The following is a 15,954-nucleotide window of genomic DNA, read 5'->3' on the forward strand; positions in this document are numbered from 1 at the left end:
ACAAACTTCCTCCTGACCTCCTATTGGTTCCCAAGACAAGTCACCTTTCCCCCGAAATACAACATTATTCCCACAACTGTGCGCTCCAGCGAGGGGAAGGCAAAGGATGAGGGGTGAGGAGGAGGAGGTGGAGAGAAGGGAAGGTGGTGACAGAAGCAGGTGGGGAGGAAGAGTGAACGGAGGGAGAGAGTTAACTCACATGTGACAGGACCGAGCTGTTCTGTTGATGGGAAGAGAGAAATACAACAACCTCAAAAAGGGATGATAGATAACTGATGTGGTTTTCCTTGAACCCCACTGAGTCCTCAGCAGCATCTATCATACGCCTGGAAGGCCAGATAACAGTAGTGCAGGTTTTCTACTTGAGCCTGGTGACATTCTTGACTTAAATGGAAGAATTCACTTTTAATTCTTATGAGGAGATGCAGTTAATTCACACTGCAGAGATGAAGTAATTCCTCTGGTTTCTGTAAAATGTCAGAACTCCAGGAGCTTTCAAGCCTGCTTTTTAATCTGCACTTCTGTTTTTCTGTACCTCCGGGGACCTATTATCTCGATTGCCACCCAATTCCTTTGGTAGCAGTTGTTTTCTCTGCTGTAGACAGTGTATGGGGCAACTGCCAGACTATTTCAACACAAAAATATAGTGATGGATTAACAGTTATGTAATGGTGCCAGTGCACTGGTATACACATCACAGTCACAATGTCAAAGTGGTGGGTGAAGAGTGAAGAGAAGAAAAGGAAGTGCTTTTCCTGCAAGATAAAGGCACTGGTGGCATTTGGGATTGCCCCTCTTGAAAAGTACTTAAAAAAATAAAACAGCAGGGAGTGAAGAGGAAGATGGTGGAATAACATTAAACATAAGAAGCATGAAAGAGTACTGGTGTATGAGTGAGAGGACTTACCTGATCTTTCTTGGTCTTGTGAGAAGAGGCCACGTGAGCCAGATACTGGATGACCTTCTTGGTGTTTTCAGTCTTACCAGCACCAGACTCTCCTCTGTTTGAGGAAAAGTCAAAAAAGTTATATAAGAACAGCGAGAAAGAGAAGAGAATAGTCTGAAACACATGTGGAATGTTAAAGTGGAATAAAAAAAAGTGTGTGCGTGAGGCCTGTGTGTATACTGTTAACTCACGTGCAAAGAATGGACTGGTCTTCACGATCTGCAGAGAAGATGTACAACTACTGATTATCCAGTCATGGCACAACATCATTCTAAGTATGTTATCAACAAATTGCATTGACTTTTCATGTACAACAGGAAGTAGACTGGCCACAGACAGGATATTGACATCCTGCATCTTTTGACTACAAAGAGCTGCAGAGGGGGTTCTAGCTAAACTGCTGATTACTCATTCCCTCTCACAGTGAGACCAAAAGCACCACTGATAAGGAGAAGGTTTTGGGTGGCAAAGCTCAGAATATCAGGAAAAAGTCCACAAAAAAGGGGGCCATGATGGCAAACGAAGACAAAACATACAGGAGAGATACATTAAAACCTACTACAAAAAATAGTCTTGCAGGAAATCCGGTGCATGTCATGTTACTATGGATTTTGGTGAATCGGTGACTAAACACTGCATACTGAAGTGAAACAAGACTCAAAAAGATAGATGATATATGACAAACAGGAAACAGACATTAGCAAAGGAAGGTGAGCACCTGACACTGTATTTGGTTTGCAAGATCTCTGTATCTATAGCCTTTAGGAAAAAAATGCAGTGTCAAATGTTAGTTCAGCTAAATAAATATATAGAGCAGATCATTTCCATCACTTGTACATCCTTCAATGACTGATAAATGAGCTGCAGAGGGAAGAAACCTCCACACAAGTATAAAAGGTATACAAAAATACCCTTAAATACTTGTCTGACTTTGTGCAACATCTGCTACTCTTCCTCATTTCCAGTTCCAGGTGACATTTATATACAAGTATGTCATTTCTCATGTTTAAAAAGGTGCACACCAGTTGTCTTCTCTAGAAAGTTAATTCTCATTCTTCTGTAGGTTTCAAGTTTAAAGACCATTCTTGAGCTCACTGAATTTAAGAGATAAAATAAGATCATCCTTTATTTTTTTCCAAAATACACAATCTCTGGACCAAGATCGGTCTCCAAAATGCTTGTGATCCCGAAAATCCTACAAGTAGGACCCCTTCTTAAAAATCAGTTCCTCAATGAGCTCAGAACAAATGCAGACTTTGACCGATGACAATGTTCCATTGTCAAACTCTGCACACAGATAATTCTATACAGTGAAGCTCAAACATTCAACTGTGGGAACAAGAAGAAAAACACTTTTTTGACTGGAGGGGAACTTTAAATATAACCTTTCTGAGATACATTGAGAGCAAACAGACAGAATGTATTACAGTAAGAAGGAGCCAAACCTAGTCTCCTTGAAGCCTGTGTGTGAGACCAGTACCAATTGACATATTAGAAGCTCAGGGAAGTTTAGCGACTTACCCTGCATCATGCTTCTATAGGATGTGTCAGTAATGGCGTAGATGTGGGGGGGCATTTCATGCCTCTTCTTGCCCTTGTACATATCAACAATCTCCTCGGAGTAGATTGGCAGGTTCTTGTAGGGGTTTATGACGACACAGAAGAGACCGGAGTATGTCTGAAGAACAAAGAGGGGTAAAATAAACTACATAAACACTGACTAAGAAGAAGGAATTGAAGTTGAAGCTGTTTGTGTTAGCTGGAATGGATAAGATGATGAGGCCAAATACTTGAGTGGACATGTGAAAATACTATAAAAGGAAAGTTAAAGTCTATGTGCAAAGGAGAGGGGAGATTGTGGATTTAATTCATTTCATGGTACTGTACAAGTTTCCCCATTTACCGAGACGCCCACCCCCTTCACCAGTATGTTGAAGTTTCTCATGAACCCTGATTTGGTCCTCCCTTCATTATGTAATCTCAACCCCACCCTGCTGCAACTTCCAACTGAAGAGTGTGTGAGGCCTGGTAAAACTACTAAACTTGACAGGTTAATTGAGTCGTAACATCAGAGTACACGGCAGAAGGATTATTTTTGTTTCAAGACCTTCATTCTAATCCATAAACTCTACTAAATCTTACTTCCATACCCTGTGAGAGACTGTATTCTTGACTCATTTCCCATCATATCATAGCTTCTGATGTTTGTTTGCCCCCCCTTGTTGGATTCCTGTGCTGCCCTCCCAAGATATCTGTACCAGGCTTCTCTCCTTCTGTTGTATAGCTGCTCTCCCCTGAGAGCTGGTCAAGAGCCTGGAGGCACTCAAACCAACCATGGCCTGAAACTCCAGAGGGAGTGAGGGAGGGAATAACAGGCTGTGCTGATATGACCCGGTCACACCACAGAGTCAACGCGACCAAATCATTCACAGCCCTGGACATGGGGATAAATAGCATCAATTATGGAGGCAGTAATAGCAGTTACAAAACCATGTGGATTATATCTCCACATGGACCGGACAGTATTGTTCCCTGCAGCTTCCTGTACACCAGATAAGAGAGAGCAAACAACACAGTCCTATGGGGAATAGTAAGACACAAGATGGTGAGGAACTAGAGAGCTTACATACCATGTATGTTAATAGACTGCAACCTTTCTGGTCAGTGCTGATTTACATTCTACAAGGAGGCCAGTCCGACAATTTGGAGGGAAATGTTGCGCACGTACAAAATGACCAACAAATTACTTTGCAGCACAATTCCAGGACACATTTACATACACATCCAGCCATTTTTAATTCCAAGACCACAAAGAATTGTGTTGGGAAATTTATTTGTTCAATGCTTTTTGTGTACGAGAGGCTCCATACTCACATATATGAGACCAGAGTAGTATCTCTCCTTCAGGTTGTGGAGCACAGACGCCTCGTTCAGGCAGGTGAGCTCGGCCATGTCCTCCACCTTGCTAAACTTGGGAGGGTTCATCTTCTGAATATCATCCTTGTTCACCCTGACCTTCTTTCCAGAATCCGCCAGCTCGACCACACACTCGTCACCGCGCTCCTCCTTCACAGAGCCGGCCTCAAAGCCAAGGCGCTCCGAGGGAACCCATACCAGCTTCTTGGAGGCCCAGTCAGCCTGTGCCAGTGGGTTGTTGACCAGATTGCGGTCCACGTACAAGAACTTGTCTGCATCCGACATGGTAGCTGTTCAGAGAGAGGAAGAACGAATGTTTGAGGTTAGAGTTGCAACATTATGAATAACACTAATGGAGGTGTTGACTAGAGGTGGGTTAAAATGTCTATATACCGATATTTTATCAATATACATTTGTAGGAAAGATGATCGATACATGAATCCCAGTTTCGATCTTTTAAAATGCATTACATTTTACCCGTTTATTTTTTTGTTTTTGTTTGCCCCTTTAGTCTTGCGTGATTTAGTGCTTAGTGCAACGTTATTGCAGTCAGATTATCAGATCTCGCGAGATCCAGGCCATGTGCCTCCGATCAGAGAACAAGACTGCGGAGGCGCAACTTTAATCTCCAGCAAATTTAAGAGCCGATGTCTGGCAGCACTTCGGCTTTAAGAAGCAAGAAAACTGCGCCCAACTTGACAAAAATAATGCTGTGCGCAAAATGTGCAAAGTAGAACTAATCTCTGGAGCCATTTGACTCGGCATCACCCAGAGTACACTCAGCAACCAGGAAACTACAAGGCACTGCAAGCATTTGGGATGAAGTTTCCATCCACGTCTCCATGTGCAGAGAACATCACTTCGGCTCTGGCAATTTTGATCTGCAAGGACCTCAGACCATCCTGTGTAGTAGAAAAAATAGGCTTCAGACCCCTCGTCCAGACACTGGAACCACGGTATGTGCTACTGACACGGAAACAACTGACTCAAGTCACAATCTCAAAGATGTACAGAGAAGTTAAAATCAACGTCGCAACTGCAATGAAATCAGCAGAGAGAGTTGCCATCACTTGCAACAGCTGGACAAGCAGAGCTACGATTCCTACTTGACCATCACCTCTCAGTACACTGACAGTCACTGGTCCCTCATGTCCCACGTTTTACAAACGCGGGCGATTGAAGCTCGCCACACCGCGAGTCATCTTGCTGAGCTGCTGACGGTTTGTGGAAGTCTAAGTTGCTCTTTTGTTTTGAATGACAGTCGGTCGTATATTTACATAAAAAGTGCATGACGTTGTATAACTATTGTTTAATGGTCAGTTCTCAATGCAAATATTAATGTTTAATTATGCAGCAGGTTAGAGGGTTACTTTTACAATTGAATTTACAGCATTAGTCCTTTGAGAATCTCTTCCAGTACCGAAGCAAAATTGGTACTGTAACTAAATTATCGTATCGAATCGTATCAGAAATTGTATCGACTTGGGACCTAATGTATCGAGATCGTATCGTATCGGGAGGTCAGTGGTGATACCCAGCTCTAGTTTTGACTGAGTCTAATCTGGCCCATATTAAAAGGTCTGTTATCCATCACCCCATATAAGTGTTATTCTACAGGCCTGCAATAATCTAGTTGAAGAATAAGCAGAGTGTTTGTGTCAAAAAGGTTTCTTTTACCACACCATGGCTATTCTTCCTTCTTCACATTCAACACAGGAATGCAAAGGTCACCACTGATGGGATGTACAAGCGTAAATGTCGGCTCAGGTTAGGTCAGGTCGACATACAACATGCAGCCATGTCAGATTGCGTGTCACCCCTCGGCTAACTGCTGTGAATACGTGATCAAATTCCTTCAGCTGGACTGTCTGAGTGCAAGAGATGAGACATTTGCCCCAGATCAGAGACACAAGTGTTGCTCTTGCAGCAGAGGCACCTCCAGCTCGGCTGGGTACTGCTACACATGCTGTGTTTGCTAGTGGGAGGCCTATGATGTCCGACTCTGTTAATATCTGACTGGTTGGTCAGAAAGCAGAAGAGGAGTTGACTCTGGCTGATGTTTGAGAGATAATGTGTATCTCTGAATAAATCATGTTCTGCAGTCCCCTTTCTACATTCCAGAGATAAAATCAAAGATAGAAAGGTTTTACACATCGCTCCCAGGCTAACTGCTCGAACACCTCGCCATCTGTATAAAAATGCAGACAGAACGAGAGGATAGGGTCGCTGTCTGTGTCCATCTGGAACAGTTCACAGTATTGCTGCTGTGTTTACATGTCAAATCTGTTGCAGAATGCAGGAATGGCATACATATGCAAGCTTTTACCATTTTTACGACAGTATCGTGGGATCTCTAAACGTGGCTTCGGGGTCAATTTTACTAGACATCACACGTTTTTGTTACAGTTGATGGTATTCTAAAAATGACTTTAAAAAAGTGACTTTAGAACAAAAATGAGCAGATTAATGTTTGTGTGTCATTGGCCAACCATCTGGTTTGTGTCTACTCGGGATATTGAGTGTACAAAATGTGTCACTAAATATTTATTGTCATTCCAGTTATTCAATCTTGCAAGAACACTGACTCTCTCAAGGGCTGTAAACAAGTCGTGGCAATCTGGAGAAGTGCCAGTGGCAAAGCTACACCAATGTAGAGAGCAATGTTAATACAGTACTTAAGAAGCTCACTGTTTTAAAACTTTGAGGTCTGATCCGATTTGTTTATTCCCAATACCTCACAAAAAAAAGATGGAGAGGGAAGTCTATCTTAACTATATAAAACTTCCTGTAATATTTGCAGTTAAACAAAACATTTAATATAGTTACAACTCAGACTTTTCATATCAAACTATGAACTACAACATATTATACAAGTGTAAACCCATGCAAGCTGCTTTAATAGGCATTGAAACACTCATAAATACATGTTGACAGGGAGTGCTGTGGTTAAGCCCATGTAGAAAGTGACTAAACAAGTATTACCTGTATTGGAAGGAGGTGTGAGCACAGACCAAATCTAGAGTGGCTGCAAAGAGACTGAACATTAGGGTAATAACTTTGACTTTTTTTTTCTCAAACCTGATTTCCTGTGGCAGGAATGAATGAATATTTGCTTACAATTGCCCAAAATGACATTTATCCCATTAAAATCTAATAACGACAAGGAAACATTGACAGGTGGTCTCCGGTGTACTAACCCTTCAAACGGGAGTGTTTAAACATCTAAAAAGGTGAAATAAATGTTGGTAGTTATTTTTAGAGTAGATGAATATGAGTAGCATTGAATGCTTAATTCCAGAGAATCAGTATTTCCCCTTGCAAAATCAGGTTCGCATTCTCAGACTTATCACTTACCCTACTGGGCACCCAGTAGCTCATGTGCATGATTATTAGTTTTCAGAACTCTTTGCATAACCTTCTCAACTGTTCTGAAATCTTCCATTACCTCCTTGGCATGCTGGTATGATCTTGTACATTCTGTGTCCAGGTCATTCTGAAGTGTTCCTGAGTGACACAACAGAACAGGCCATTGCTTAGTATAGTACAACATGTCGTTCAAAAAGAGTTCTTCTACCACAGAGAAGAACAAGGAAACCTGGACAAAAAACTTGGTGCAGTTTCAAGCACCATCTAGACGAGCCAATGTGGCAGTCTATGATGCACCCCTGAGTGACCGGAGCCGCATGCCTCTGAAAAGCCATGTGATAGGACATTTCAAATCCCTTGAATCCATCGCCAAACAACGGAAAGAGAGGGTCGGTCTGATTGCTGTGGAGCTGAAGTCTTTATGGAGCATGACATTGAACTTTCTGCATTTATCGGATCAAGCCATTCATGCAAAATTAGAAAAGCTCCTACGAGACTGACTATTGCAGAAAGAAGCAAAATGTTGATTCACTGAATGAGCTGTTTGATGTGACCCAGGTGAAAGGCCAATGGCTGTGCAAAGAGGATGAGAATCTCTACAAACTTCAAATCCAAAGCAAAGGCCAGGTTGGTTATTCCACTGGCAAGCCTGCCGGTGCCAAGACCATCCACCCATCCAAGCGAAGGAAGACATTGCCAGGGAATAAGACCAATTCACCAAAAGCATCCACTTCAGCAGAAATAGTTTCTTCTGAAACTGGCACAGACTCATGCGATGCCAGTCAAGAGTCTGAAGACAGTTCTTGGGAAGATGAGGCTGGAGTATCAGCAAGTAAAAGGAAGCATAACCCCACCGGTGTTGCAAGGCGCCTTGTTACAAGCGCAAAGCTATCGACTCACGGAGCAGCAAGGGTGTGCCGTCAGCTTTCTGGTGAGGGCATCGAGATCCCAACCCCAAGTCAGCCAGGAATCCACAAGGCTATCTACAGGAGAGCTGCTGAAGTGAAGCAGCTCCTGGTTAGCACACTTCATCAGGAAAAGTGGAGCTTGCATTTCGATGGTAAAAAAATTGATGGCATTGAACATCAAGCAGTGGTCCTAAAAAATGAAGAAAAGGAAATCAAGCTGAGTGTGCTTCAGTTGAAGGATGGTACAGCCGCAACCATTGCAAAAGGGCTCCAGGGTGTCTTACAGGAGTTCAACTTATGGGAATCAGTTCTGATGATAATTGCTGACACGACAAGTGTAAACACCGGAAAGAAGTCAGGTGTAGTCGTTCGGCTGCAGCAGATGTTTGAAAAGAATGGGAGTCCCAGACCCAAGTTCATCAGCTGTCAGCACCATGTGCTCGATCGCATCCTATGTGTAGTCATGGGCCAAGAGCTCCATGGCACAACCAAATCTCCAAACATTGAGTACTTTTTTGTGAAGGACTTGATGAACAATTATGACCGACTGAAGGCAGTTTTCAGCAATGGAAGGGCTGAGATCAAGGAAACTGGTGGTTGGAGAGACGACATGAAATTTTTGTACCACCTCACGCGTGTCTTCCGTCACTTCACTGAGAAAGACGAGGTCCCCTTTGTGAACTTTCAGCAGATTCCTAACATCAGCAATGCACGCTGGAACTCTCGTGCCATTCTGGCCCTCCTTGCATTCATTCTGATGCCTGAAACTCGAATCAGGCTGCAGAAAATCTGTACATTTATTTCTTACCCATGGGCCGACCATTGGTTCAGCGACCAATTGTTCCGTGCTGAAGATTTTGGTGAACTGTCAGCTGCACTGGATGGATACCCAAAAGGTCTCAAATGCTTAGAAACCCACTGGACAAGAGATGAATCGCCCATTGATATTGCCAGAAGCAACCAATGCTGCGAGCGTGCAATCAAAGTTATGCAGGACCTGTATGAGTCATGCCGCAACAAGGACAACCTCCCCCTGAGATTCCTCCTGACCAATGACATCAATGTGACCTCCTTTTGAGTGTTTTCTGACACTTTGTACTGTTCTCCATAGGCCATGCATTATCATTATTAATTTTTTTTTTTTAATCAAACTGGCATGTGCTTTGTATGATTTCTAGAATTGGCAAAAAAGCTGGTGATTAAAGAATTTAAAAACATTTTGTGCGTGAGGTTTTTTCATCCAATAAATTTTAAAATGGGATTTAATTTAATCATTCATAAAAGTTCATCATCTTATGACACAGGGATATGAGGTTGCAAAAAAGTTATCACCCTACTGAACATATTGCAGATTCACTGACACTGGTGCTCCAGATTTTTATAGTCTCAATTATTTTCCCAACACAGCAGGAGAATGACACCGTTTCCCTTGCACCACAGGGTTCATTAGCTCGTCAACATTCCCTGATATCACTCACACACACACACACACGAGATCAGGTCAGGTCCAGTTCTTTGTATCCGAAATAATTTATTAGCCCGATTAATACATCCATGAGAGTAAGCTCACACTGCAATGTGGTCCAGAGGGACAGGATGCTGCTGCCAAATTCTCATGCTCAAGAATGCTTTTGTACAAAGGACAGTCATTTCTTAGAAACTGGATAAAAATAACACCAATAATGCAAGTCTTTAATTACTTCCACAAACACTTCATTCAACCAATTCTGTCAAATGATGTGTTTTTTTCCCCCCTTTTTTTAAAAAAATCAACTTTAATGCAGTTTCATAACCAGAACTTAACCTCTCTCCAAAATACATATTTTTGGAGGTACACAAAGTTTGCACTTTTACAGTAAATCATGTTGTACTTTGGACATACAAATTATGGCAAAACTTCCTCCACTTGGACAATGTTCCAGTCAACTTTAGACCAACAAAGCTATATTGAGTAAAGGTGACAGACCCTTGAGAATCTTCTGAAAGAAAAGCAGTCTTGCATCTGTTCCAGCACATTAACCCTGATCTCTGAGAAAGAAAGCAGAGGGGGAACCATTCTTCTCATGACCCCAGCATCCCTCCATCCTTGCTCAATACTGTCACAGGCTACAGCTGACATCCATCAGAGCTCACGCCTACAGACTCTTTTCAAGCCCGCTGACACTGTCCTGTAAATTTACACGGGGAAATCTTGTTGTGCTCTACATCTCAGCTGAATCCAGGCTCCCTTCTTCACCCCCCTACCCAATCCACACACCAGCCCCTCTTCTGTTTATCCAGTCTTTTCAGGGTCACATTCCTGCCATACTCACCCTTATCAGGGAGAGGCAGGCATTCCACAAATTTCTGTCCTTTATCCATTATGCCTCCCTTACATCTTTCTCAAAAAATCTCTTGCTCTCCTTTCCGTTTTTGCCTGCCTCTTATTCCCACAACATTATCAGGTCATATGTGTCTCTAGGGGCTTCTTCATAGCAGTATTAACTCACACTGGTAGCACACCCATTCTGTGGCTGCATGGATCGAACAAACCTGAGCTCTTTCAGTCTCTGTTAGGGAGTCCAGGCACAATCACTCACTTCAGTACATCTGAATCAATTGGCACTGTGCAGGATTTAATACGAGACATGGCTGATTAGAATCCCTGCTACATTGTTGTTTGGCAAAAACAAGAAGTGAAAGAGAACAGGCTGAACACACCCAAAGCTTTTGTGTTTACTTAGCTTGCTAGGTTTTAATGTCATTGTGAAATGCAGAAAGAAGTCAACCTCAGTCAAAGTTAGCTTAAAGAGAAAGCTACTTTCCCCTTCCCTGAACACCTGAATCTCTTAATAGGTAGAGATGGAATACTGAATACCAATCGTAATATTCCCACATCAGATGTCAAAATGTTAGCACGGATCCACATACCAATTCAGATTCCACTCCACAGCTTGCACTGTCGAGTAAACCTGCCATGAGATCATGAGACATGTCAATGATGCATACACTTCTAATAAACAGCATATTTAAATTGAATGCACTTTTAGTAAAAATAAATAAATAATTGTTTGATTTACTACAGCCTTATGACTTAGCCTTGAATATAATGCCAAGAACATAATTACAGTGATAATATTCAAGAAAAAGACCTCTAGTATCAGTAGGTCTTTAGCAGATCAAAAATGAAAAGGTGGATCAGAGCATTTCTAGAAATCTAGGTTTTTTTTGTGCCAACCAATTTAGGTGAGTGTTGGGGAGAAGAGATACAGAGTCCAGTGTGTTGATGTCGGCTGCACATGCTTGACATAGAAAACTCAGTGACACACTTCAAACTACCTCTCCAGAGAGTGGCATGAAGACCAAAATAACACTAACACTAGTCTGATTCGACAAGAGATGTTCTATGTTGAAAGCGGGATTTAAAATTAAAAAAGAAAGAAAAAAAAAACACTCCCATCAGACCTGGACCTCACCTTACGGTGTGTCATAGTTAAAGCAAGGTGTGAACGTTGATTTGACAGAGTTTCAGCGGTGTGCTTTCACACTCATTACAGCCAACCTTGATGTGAGTTTGTGGCTCGGATTCCTGCCGACTCCCAGCCAGGCCCTCCTTAATCCTGCAAGTCGAGATTTCCTTGATTGCCTGTCACCTTGCAGCACCAGTCAGCTGTGAGAGCATTCACTATCTACTCTGTTGAGACCCCTTTATGAAGAGATTAGCTCGTCTTGTTATCCATAACAAGGATTACTCATTAACTGAATAGGGAGGAGGTAGGACACAGTCATCCAGGAAAGTAATCCTTGGCACAAGTCAACGTAATACATTTTTATGGAATCTGATATACCATTAAAGGATTATCTTCTTAAAAAAAAAATGCCTGAATCAAAACAGTTAGCAGTCTCCTGTCAAAGCAGCAGGCAACATTAAAAAGTAAGAGGAACCATGAAATGAATAACATGAGGAAGAGAGCGGGAGGCCAGTTTTAGAAACCCGCCTCATCACAGAGACCAGAGTGTGGTTATAAACAGAGGAAGTTATGCGGGACTCTGAGAACAAGTCAGAGGAGGAACGGGTTAGAGGAAAGGAAAGGGGACTCGCTAAAGAGCGTCATTTCAGGCTCCGTCTTCAGAAAGCAGGTCAACCTTGGTCTTTATAAAAGTGAGCCCATACATCCATCTCGCTCTCATTCCTTTCCACCTCAGTGACTCTCCCCAAGTTTCTGTAAAAACCAGGAGTTGTGACGTTTTCAACCACAGCATGCCTATGTACAGTCATAGAACTCCACTCCTGCTCCAGCTAAAAGGAGACCCATAAACCAGCTGTACCGGGTTGAATGCCCATTAACAGCAATATTCATAGAGCAACAACAACGTCAATGATGCTCTAATGGCATCATTGGCATCCAACAACATCTCAGCCAGCTGAGATGGAGCCAAATCTGCTCTCCCAGTTCCGTCCCCATCCCAGATATGTCCTTACAATGTCAATCCTGCCAACAAATTCTGCCGCGCTGTCCCTCCTGTGCTGAGGCTGAACTACTTTCATCCCCTTCACTTGACCGATCATCTACCGACAGCAAGTTCACCCATGCAAAAAGAGCTGGTGCCAGACAGGGACTCGAAAGGTACGAGTCAGTCAGAACTCATTACGAGCTCACGCATCAAATCCCTAACCCCTTCATCCCCTCTTCCCAGAAAATGGGAGGGGCTGTGTAAGAAGAAGAGAAGGGAAGAAAAAAGGAAATGACAAAACGAGAAAACTATTTTGCCATTTGTGGAATTTGTTGTGTGGAGGGTTTTTTTTGTGTTTTTTTTTTTAAAGGAGGAGGAGGAGGAGGGAAGGTGGCATTTCCTTAAGCAAAAGCGGAGCGGCTCTGAGGACTGAGAAGTAAATTAAGCCCTTGCTGGAAAATAACTGCACTGCATGACAGATCTACATCACTTTCCACATTACTTTTCACATTCCTGCCCGAACCGAGCTCCAGTTTCACTTTGAACTGCAGGCTGGCCAATGCCATCAACCATTAAAAAGTAGAGGCCCAAGACTAGGACTTACTATAGCTCTCTGCACATTGCACACCCCACTGGTTCCTCCCAAACCCCACGGCCCCATCAGACGAACTCAAGGATCCCTGTGACCATTTCAGTAGATAACACCTAATGATACTAGTTATGTTTTCAGTGACACTTATGTGACTTTCGGGACTGAACAGAAACCCCATGGCCATTGTTCACAAAATTTCATGGAACACAATTTATAAATCTAGGGGTGCATCCCTTTTTTTCTTTTTTTTTTTTAAACATGGAACTTGGCAGTGGTATGCACTTGTATCCTAAACTTTATTTCTCAACTGCTTGATTAAAACATTAATTCTTTCTCTCCCTATATTGTTACAATTCAAACATTTATCCACTGCTTTTTGACAACTTCTCTAGTCACACACCAACTACTCATCCCACACTCTATTGGCCCGAGCACATCCATGACGAGGACAGTAGAAAAGAGGGTGTTGGTCAGATAAGCACATCTTTTTCGGGGTCATAGAACAAATTCCACATCTGTCGTCCAAACAACTAAACGATTACGCCACTGAATGCACAACTGATTATTCGCCAAACAGCAAATACTGCCTCAAGCAAATTCAAACACTGTACCAATATGGGACTAAGAACTACGATACAGGCAGTATTGACCATTATATAAATAAAGGGTTACGTAAGCCAATTAACAGACAGTGAAAGAATGCAGAGGGAGTATAAGCTATACATTTCTTTTTGTGAGCAATACATTTGTGAAATCCTCACTGCACTCCAAGACAGCTGCCTTTACTTCTTTATTCTTGTGTGGCCTTTGTTAGCCTGATCACTTGTTATCTCTTTTTAGGATAGTCCCTCTGAGTCAGTCAAGAGGGCAAACAGATGACGTAAGTCTATCTCATTCAAACAATCACCTCAAACAATACACTCAGACATCAGACAGCCATCTGGTGTGTAGCAGAAGTTTAGAATGACATGTCCAATAGGAGTCAGAGGCGAATCACCATGCTTCAAAGTTCAGAGTCTGTAGTGAATGTGTTGCACAACCTCCAAGAGTATGACTGCCAGGTGTACCACTCACACATAAAAACCATGGACAAAGTCTATTTTCCCAACACTGTCAACGGATGTGCTGATCGATGTACTTTTTGAGGGTTAGAGTGATGATTTCTTCAAGCCTCTCTAACAATGTATGGCTTCCCCCGCCCCCCATTTTGCATGTTCAAGAGCCAAATGCACAACAGCAGAGAATGTCCCAAACTACAGTAATTACATATGGGAGTGGACAGGCGGGTGCCGACTTTCTAATCTTTAAACCTAATTTATTAAGCCATAAAAATAGAACAGCCTTGAGCTATCATTTGAAGAGACATGGTCAAGGACTGTCCTGCAAACTCAGAACTCCCAGCTAATCCTTTGTGTGTAATTCCAGTCAAAATGCAGATATTTCCTGGTATTGTTCAGCTCTATTGAAACCTTACAGGTGCATGCTGCGGAGTGAGGAACTGATGGGGTGGTAGCAAAAACACAAGCACAGGAAAACAGTCATGGGTGGGAGGAGGAGGGAGAACTCAGACATGAAGCATGGAGCACAGAAAGGCCTGCAGAGGAGACAACCAGGAAATGCGTGGAATAAACAGCAGTGGAAGGCCAACGCAGACACTAGAGGAAATGTTCCCTTGAAACCAGTCACTTCAATCACTCTGACAGAGGCAACATAATTACATTGACCATGTCAACCAGAGGTAATATTTCTGGGCAGATCAAAAGTAGAAAATACATTCTCAAGAGTGGTTTGAAAGATCCGAATTAAAGGCCAGCATTGTGGCACAATGTCAAGCCAGCACAGACTGGCAGAGTGCAACTCTAACAACCATCACGCCACCAGTAAAATTAAAATGCGTCCATGTCTGGATTTGAGCCTGAATGTCACACAGTGTTGACAAGAACCAACACTATAACTACATAGTGAGACATGGCATGTTCAGCACCGCCATGGTTAATGGACAGCAGCCTCTGCTCTGACTGAAATGCTTGCCTGCATGAATGAATCTCAGCTGACAGGGGCGTGTGAGAAACTAGCATGACATTGCCTTGTGTTATCGTCAACCACACATTAAATATTACCAAATACTGCACAAGTATTTAGAAAAGGCAAAACCCAACCAAAAGTCTCCTTGTCAGGACTTTTCATTCTTTGCATTTGAGGATGTCATTTTTTATTCAAATGCATTGTGGGCATTCAAACTTTAGTCAAACTTAAAACATTTGAAAAAGTGAGAGCCCAAAACACTGAGCACAAACTGCAAAACATTTCCTATAAAACGTCAGTTACTCCAGTGATTTACGATCCATAATGAAGAGAATACTTGTAGCCAGAAGAAGCAAGTGCGATTACATTTTGTCGCCAAGAAACTTTTTGCCAAAGCCCTACTTCTGCTGCCTCTCCTGAGCTCTTCATTCAGCTATGGGTGAGACACAATGGTGCTCAAATGAGCACCAGCTGTCCAACTAGACTCCATCTATACTCATGGAGTTACAGTCTAAAGCCCTGCACTGTTGGGAGTGGGAGACCACCAGGTTGAGGGAGTGACAGCTCAGGCCAGCATCTCCAGAGGAAAAATTTTCAGCCTGTTGTATAAGTGTTTGACTTTATCTGTCAATTGAACGGTGGATGATGTCATAGGAAAGGAAATGCCCTTCATATGCATTTCCATCAACTGGTTTGGAGTGAATAAAATAGGCTTTTTAATGGTGTCAGATGACAGCAGAGGAAATATAAACGCATGGCTGCAGCA

At 42.6% G+C, this 15,954-nt stretch overlaps 1 protein-coding gene across 2 annotated transcripts in view; it reads right to left on the bottom strand.

Moving 5' to 3' along the window:
• The window catches only part of LOC147245836 (myosin-9-like), a 36,074-nt gene that overhangs the window by 16,543 nt on the left and 3,577 nt on the right, over positions 1-15,954 (bottom strand). The window contains exons 2-6 of one of the 2 annotated variants that reach the window (XM_086185171.1): positions 3,821-4,152; positions 2,468-2,624; positions 1,138-1,165; positions 908-1,001; positions 200-220 (exon numbers count right to left, since the gene is read on the bottom strand). In XM_086185171.1, the coding sequence (XP_086041297.1) occupies positions 200-220; positions 908-1,001; positions 1,138-1,165; positions 2,468-2,624; positions 3,821-4,147 (627 nt within the window). In that variant the 5' untranslated portion in view covers positions 4,148-4,152. The remainder of the gene's footprint in view (positions 1-199; positions 221-907; positions 1,002-1,137; positions 1,166-2,467; positions 2,625-3,820; positions 4,153-15,954) is intronic. The other variant, XM_086185172.1, reaches the window with a different exon arrangement.

This window comes from Aulostomus chinensis, chromosome 18, assembly GCF_037954235.1.
Source record: "Aulostomus chinensis isolate RoL2024-O1b breed Wild chromosome 18, RoL_Achi_v1.0, whole genome shotgun sequence".
NCBI lineage: Eukaryota > Metazoa > Chordata > Actinopteri > Syngnathiformes > Aulostomidae > Aulostomus > Aulostomus chinensis.